This window comes from Orycteropus afer, unplaced genomic scaffold (assembly GCF_000298275.1).
Source record: "Orycteropus afer afer isolate SDZICR_OR568_19922 unplaced genomic scaffold, OryAfe1.0 scaffold00577, whole genome shotgun sequence".
Classification (NCBI taxonomy): Eukaryota; Metazoa; Chordata; class Mammalia; order Tubulidentata; family Orycteropodidae; genus Orycteropus; species Orycteropus afer.
In genome coordinates, this window is record NW_006922164.1 from 1,364,541 (window position 1) to 1,371,889 (window position 7,349).

Consider the following 7,349-nt stretch of genomic DNA (forward strand, 5'->3'; position numbering starts at 1 on the left):
TTTTGCATAGTCAATAAAACACAAGTAAACATCTTTCTGGTATTCTTTGCTTTCAGCCAAGATCCATCTGACATCAGCAATGACATCCCTTGTTCCATGTCCTCTTCTGAATCCAGCTTGCATTTCTGGAAGTTCCAGGTCAATATACTGCTGCAACTGTTTTCGAATTATCTTCAGCAAGATTTTACTTGCATGTGATATTAATGATATTGGATGCCTTTGGAATGGGTACAAATATGGATCTCTTCCAGTCAGTTGGCCAGGTAGCTGTCTTCCAAATTTCTGGGTATAGCCGAGTGAGTGCCTCCAGTGTAGCATCCATTTGTTGTAACATCTCAATGGGTATTCTGTCAATTCCTGGAGCCTTGTTTTTAACCGTTTCCTTCAGTGGAGCTTCAACTTCTTCCCTCAATACCATTTGTTCTTGAACATATGCCACCTCCTGAAATGGATGAACATCGACCAATTCTTTTTGGCACAGTGACTGTGTATTCCTTCCATCTTCTTTTGATGTTTCCTGCATCATTCAATATTTTGTCCATAGAATCTTTCTATATGGGTACTTGAGGCTTATTTTTTTTTTTCCTCAGTTCTTTCAGCTTGAGAAATACCAAGCATGTTCTTCCCTTTTGGTTTCTGACTCCAGGTCTTTGCACATTTCATTATAAAAATTGACTTTGTCTTCTTGAGCTGCTCTTTGAAATCTTCTATTCAGCTCCTTTATCTTGTCATTTCTTCCATTTGCTTTACCTACTCTCTATTTAAGGGCAAGTTTCAGAGTCTCTTCTGACATCCATTTTGGTCTTTTCTTCCTTTCCTGTCTTTTTAATGACCTTTTGCTTTCTTCATGGATGATGTTCTTGATGTCATCCTATAATTCCTCTGATTTTTGGTCATTGGTGTTCAATGCATCAAATCTGTTCTTGAGGTGACTTCTAAATTCAGGTGGGATATATTCAGGGTTGTATTTTGGCTCTCATGGAATTGTTTTAATATTATTCAGCTACAATTTAAATTTGCATACAAGCAATTGATGATCTGTTCAACAGTCTGCTCCTGGCCTTGTTTTGGCTGAAGATATTGAGCTTTTCCCTCGCCTCTTTCCACAGACGTAGTCGATCTGATTCCTGTGCACTCCATCTGGCGAACTCCATGTGTATAGCCGCCATTTGTTTTGTTGAAAAAACATGTATTTGCAATGACTAAGTCATTGGTCTTGCAAAAGTCTATCTTGTGATCTCCAGCAACATTTCTATCACCAAGGCCATATTATCCAACTACTGGTGATTCTTCTTTATTTCCAATTTTTGCATTGCAATCGCCAGTGATAATCTATACATCTTGATTGCATGTTTAGTCAATTTCAGACTGCAGAAGTTGATAAACATCTTCAATTTCCTCATCTTTGGCTTAGGTGGTTGGTGCATAAATTTGAATAATAGTGGTATTAACTGTTCTTCCTTGTAGACGTATGGATATTATCCTATCACTGACAGCATTGTACTTCAGGAGAGATCTTGAGGCATTCTTTGTGATGATGAATGCCACACCATTCCTCTTCATTTTGTCATTCCCAGCATAGTAGATCATATGGTTGTCTGATTCAAAATGGCCAAAACCAGTCCATTTCAGCTTACTAATGACTACGACATCGATCTTTATGCATTCCATTCCATTTTTGACAATTTCCAATTTTCCTAGATTCATACTTGGTGTATTCCATGTTCCGACTGTTAATGGATGTTTGCAGCTGTTTCTTCCCATCTTGAGTCATGCCACGTCAGCAAATGGAGGTCCTGAAAGCTTTACTCCATCCACATCATTAAGGTTGGCTCTACTCTGAGGAGGCAGCTTTTCCCCAGTCGTATTTTGAGTACCTTCCGACCTAAGGGGCTCATCTTCTGGCACTATATCAGATAATGTTTCAGGGCTATTCATAAAGCTTCTGGACAATGTTTCAGGGCTAGTCATCATTTTTTCCTGTAATATATCAGACAGTGTTTCACTGCTATTCCTAAGGTTTTCACTGGCCAGTTCTTTCAGACATGGATGGCCCCTTCCTTCTTCCTAGTCTGTCTTAGTCTGGAAGGTCTGCTGAAACCTGTCCACCATGGGTGACCCTGCTGGTATTTGCAACACTGATGGAACAGTCTCCAGACTCACAGCAACACACAAGCCACCACAGTATGACAAACTGACAGACTAGTGGTGACCTAAGGTCCCTAGGTGGTATAAATGGTTTGTGCTTAGCGGCTCACCTAAAGGCTGGTGGTTCGAACCATTCAGCAGCACTGCAGAAGAAAGGCCTGGTGAGCTGCTTATGCTAAGATTACAGCCAGGAAAACTCTGTGGAGTGCAGTTCTATTCTGCAGTACACAGTCGCCGGAGCCAACTCTTAACAAAAACGAACAAGATATTCTTTGCACCTCCATGCAGGTGGTATTATAGTTTGAACTACAGGCAACACTTTTCCTGTGGAGGCATCTTGAAAACAAAGCTCCTATAAATCCTTTGTGGTGAGAAGCAGCCACACTTGCTCAATTTGTGGCAAAACAAGAAGTGGAGACCCCTTGTTAGGTGTTGCGAGTAGTTCTGACTCATAGCGAGCCACCATACAACAAAACGAAGCACGACTCAGTTCTGCATCATGCTTGAAATCGCTGCTATGCTGAAGCCCATCGTCGCAGCCACTGTGTCAGTATATCTCATTGAGGGTCTTCCCCCTTTTCCCTGACCGTCTACTTTACCAAGCATGATAGCCTTCTCCTGGGACTGGTCCCTCCTGACAATGTGGCCAAAGCACAGGGGACAAAGTCTCACCATCCTTGCTTGTGAGGAACACTCTGGCTGTGCTTCTTCCAAAACAGATCTGTTTTTCTGGCCATCCCTGGTATACTCAATGTTCTTCACTGAAACCTAGTTCAAAGGCATCACTTCTTCTTCAGTCTTCCTTATTCACTGTCCAGCCTTTGCGTGCATGTGAGGCAATTGAAAAAATCCTGGTGTGGGTCAAGTGCACTCAGCCCTCGAAGTGCCATCCATGCTTTTAACAACTAATGAGCTCTTCTGCAGAGTGTTGCCCAGTGGGGCACATCACTTCAAGACCTTCCAGCTTAACACATATTTAGTCATCTTCACGTGTATGTATTTCACATGGGGATTTGTAGAGTAATAATTCCAGAACCTAATCTCTCTCTTGACAGCAGAGAAGGCTTTGGTTTGTGAGACAAACCAGAAATAGTCAAATTACAACAATGGCTATTATCTTTCAGTCAGCCAGTCGGTGATGAGGATCAAAAATGGGGCAATTTGCTTTCTCACCTGTCTTTGCCGCTCTTGACTGAAGCAAGGATCAAAGGCTGCAGGACCCCTAAAATGCAAACAGCTCTTTGAATTGGATTCCTATCTTTTCCTTTTCAGAGTGTACAAAAGTGATTCAACTTTGCTTATCTATTTAGATCAACTAACCCACAAACAATTTTAGTGTGTTTTACAGAAAATTATTAATTTCAAGACAGTGAAAGTTTGCCTGGAAAGTTTTGGTATGGAAATGCCTAGAAGGAGCACTGTGTATTACAAAATTGGACCAAAAGAGTGTGTGGTGTGATTTATAGGCTGTATTTTAAGACTATATTGTATAGACTGTGTTCAGATCCCCTAAAAAGGGGAATCCTACTAAGTGCTTGGAGCCCTGGGTGGTGCAAATGGTTAACAGGCTTGGCTGCTAACTGACAGGTTGGCAGTTCTAGTGCCCTCAGAGGCGCCTTGGAAGGTCTGGTGATGTGCTTCTGAAAGTAAGCCATTGCAAACCCTGTGGAACACACTTCCTCTCTGATACACATGGGGGCGCCAGGAGTCAGAGTCGACTCCACGGCAACCGGTTTTTTACCTAGTGCTTGTTTTTCAGCATATGAAGGGCAATGCTTCGTGCCTTGGAAAGTTGTCATTACGTGCGTAAGTATTTCGGCTGTGTCGTCATCCTTGGTTGTTGAGTAAAACGGCTTGTCTTTTGACTGGGATTTCAGACCCATCTGCACCACCAGCTCCGGCTAATCTCCGGCTTGCAAACTCCACCATCAACAGTGATGGCAGCGTGACCGTGGCGATCGTTTGGGATCTTCCCGAGGAACCAGATATCCCCGTGCATCACTACAAAGTATTTTGGAGCTGGACGGTCAGCAGCAAGTCCCTTGTCCCCACCAAAAAGAAGAGGAGAAAGACTACAGATGGGGTAAGTGGGAACCTGGAAGGAGGAGTGCTCTCAATGCCATGGACATTTAACTCACAGAACATGAGAGGAAGCCTTTGCTGAGCTAACAGAAGGGAAGGGTTGGAAGCTTCCCACATTTTTCTTGGAGTGCGGGCATTCAGAGAATGGAGAGCCTGACAACAGTTCTGCCTTTTCAGTGGCCGAATTGCCTAGGTGTGGGGCCTGTTGTTGTGGTTAGTTGCCACCCAGTTAACTCTGACTCCTGCTAACCCTGTGTGTGAGTAGAACCGCTCGGCGGCTCTCCAGGTTATGGGCCTGTCTTCCGAGACACCCCTGGGTGGGTTTAAACTGCTGGCCTTTTGCCCGGTAGTCAAGCACTCAACAGTTTTTGCCACCCAGAGACTCCTACTCATGTCAAAATGGCAGCCATGACATCAGAGGAACAACTAGCAAGATCGTAACTCTGAACGTCCATACCGTTAGGTCTTTTTTTTTTAATGCATTTTATTGAAATGTAATTTATGTACAGTGAAGTACACAAAACTAAAGTGACATGGGTCAATGTTTTTTTTTTTTTTTTTTTTAGTGTTCCTTGTACATTGAGAAGCAAATTTCCAGGTTTTTCTGTCGCATGGTGTTTCCATCTGTGCTCTAATCAGGGGAACACTGAGCAGCCCAGCATGTGCACGTTTGACACTATGTTTTTCTCACTGATTGGAAGAATTTACCATTTCCCCCCAAGATTCCAGGAAATAAAATCTTCGTTGAACCATTTTCTGCCGTGAGATGTCTGTGATAGCGAGCGTTTTGAATCACATGAAATGTCGTCTACAGAAGTTCTCAAGCCTCCTTTAGTGTGTGTTTCTTTATCTTGTCATTATAAAACTCACATAAACACCCGTCCCCCCAATTCACAAAATGAACTCCAGAAATACACACGTGTAGTTTTGAAAGCCTTTTTGAAAAGACTTAAAAAGATGAGAGGGCTTTTTTTTTTTTTTTTTGCACTAAAGATTCCTGTATGTGTGCCCTTTAAAAATATATACGTCACCAAAAGTTGCTGTCACTGATAGTCGTTAAACTCTTGGTTCTTAATTTTAAGGCCCTTTCAGGCAGTTCCACCTTAGATTATGAAGGGCTTTACAGGCAGTGGAGGTGCTGCCTGTCTGTCTCATGGAACCAACTAAGAGCTGACACTGTGTCACAGAAATGGAAAAGCAAAGGGCACAGGCTGAGATGCTAACTCCCTCACCCCCGTCCACTGAGAGCCTGTAGCATCAAAGGATAGGAGGAAAAGTGGCAATTCATTTCTGTCACAGACCAATCAGATGAATACAATGTGAACTGCAAATTCAGTTCTAATTGGTCAGAGCCCCAGAGCAGCCCAAATCATGGGTGAGTTTTTTGAATGACTAGTATTTTTCAGTCCACAAGATGAAAGCTACATGTCACATGAATCATTAAGGTTCCCAGTGTGAACGTTTGATCACATGAGGATTAGGATTAGACACCAGAAGAACACAGTCTGTCCCTGATTTACAAGGGGGTTCTGTTCTGACTCAGTGGTCAGTCGTTTCTGATGTCAATTGAATACCTCATTTCTTTTTTAGTTTCCATTACTATTGCCTTTTAATATCAGTATATTTATAAATCATAACATTGGACATTTGTGAGAGAACATCTGAGAATGATAACATCAGCCATTATGTGCAACATTTATGCAGTACACATTACTGACAATGAGACGTACTAAAAAAGTAAGACAGGTGTTAAGTGCAGTTCATCATAATTCAGAATACATCATAAGCAGGGACCACCTGTGCAAAAGAACCCGAGAAAGCACATATTTCTCTTCTTTGGAATCAATGATTTCCCATTTCTGAAGATAATCAGTAAGTAACCAGATGTTATCAAGTTGAGTCCAACTCATGGCAAACTATGTGTGTCAGAATAGATGGCTACGTAGGATTGTCAGTAGGTGAGTTTTTGAAAGGAGATCGCCAGTCTTTCTTCTGAGGTGCCTCTTGATGGACTCGAACCTCCAACCTTTTGGTCAGCAGTCGAAGGTGTTAACTGTTTGCACCATCCCAGGACTCTGCTAAAGGCGGCTCACTGATTTGATCATTAACTTATAGGTCTTCCTTTGGCCCAAGAGTCATCTGATGTCATCAATGCCTTGATTTCCTTTCATCACAAGCTCTTATACAGGACTCCACCATTCTACTGCACTTGGGTGCCATAGAAAAAGTAGTCAGTTCAGAGATAGGAGACCCAGGTCTCTGCCTTGGCTTCACTATTCACTAGCTGTGTTCACAGGAACAGGTCACTTGATCTTGACCTTGGTCAAGAGGTTCCTATCTGGCTTAAGGTTATTGGTAAATGACACTGTTTTGATTTTCTTCCTTTAATGTTGAACATCACACACATAAAACTGACATTCACAATCATAATAGCAGAAAAATCCGACCGTATGTTTTTCTGGTTGATATTTCTTATACCTTTGGTAGAACTTTACTCACTGAAGATTTAGAATAGAGATCAAAGAAATAGAACTGGTGCCATTTCCTTATCTTTCCAGGTATCATCATAAGGCATAAAATGTACCACCCTGAGTCCCTGTTAGTTACAAACAGCTCCCCTCTCTCTGTGAGATGCAATCGACAAGGGGGTGCGGAATCAGCCATTCCCAAGGGCTTGACACAATCCATTAGTTGGATTAGGAGCATCATTAGGAAACATATGTTTTGGCCTTTCTATGGGATTAGTTTTCAACTGGTAAAGATGAAAACATTCTGTCTTAGAAAACCGTAGACACATAAGCTAAAGGAGGTGGCAGACTTCATAACGTCTCGTGTGTTTCTGCAGTACAGATGAGAGGTGCAGAAGGTGGATAATGAGTTCAGATATGTCGTCTTTATTTGCAGTCCCACAATTCTGTGCTCCTGGAGCGACTACAGCCAGACAGCAGCTATATGGTGGAACTGCAGGCCATTGCATACTGGGGGCAGACACGCCTCAAAAGCGCAAAGGTGTCTCTTCATTTCACGTCCATCCACACCACCCGCAACAGTAAGTGGCCTTGCAGTTCTTTAGCATGTTTGACCTGTTGCTGTTCCAGTGTGCCGTGGAGTCGACTCCG

At 42.6% G+C, this 7,349-nt stretch overlaps 1 protein-coding gene across 1 annotated transcript in view; it reads left to right on the forward strand.

Annotated features, from left to right (window-relative positions):
• ANOS1 (anosmin 1) overlaps positions 1–7,349 on the forward strand; it is a gene marked incomplete at its 5' end in the record, with an annotated part of 224,888 nt that overhangs the window by 177,074 nt on the left and 40,465 nt on the right. Inside the window, 2 exons of the mRNA XM_007956168.1 lie at positions 4,026–4,231; positions 7,135–7,279. Of these exons, the coding sequence (XP_007954359.1) occupies positions 4,026–4,231; positions 7,135–7,279 (351 nt within the window). The remainder of the gene's footprint in view (positions 1–4,025; positions 4,232–7,134; positions 7,280–7,349) is intronic.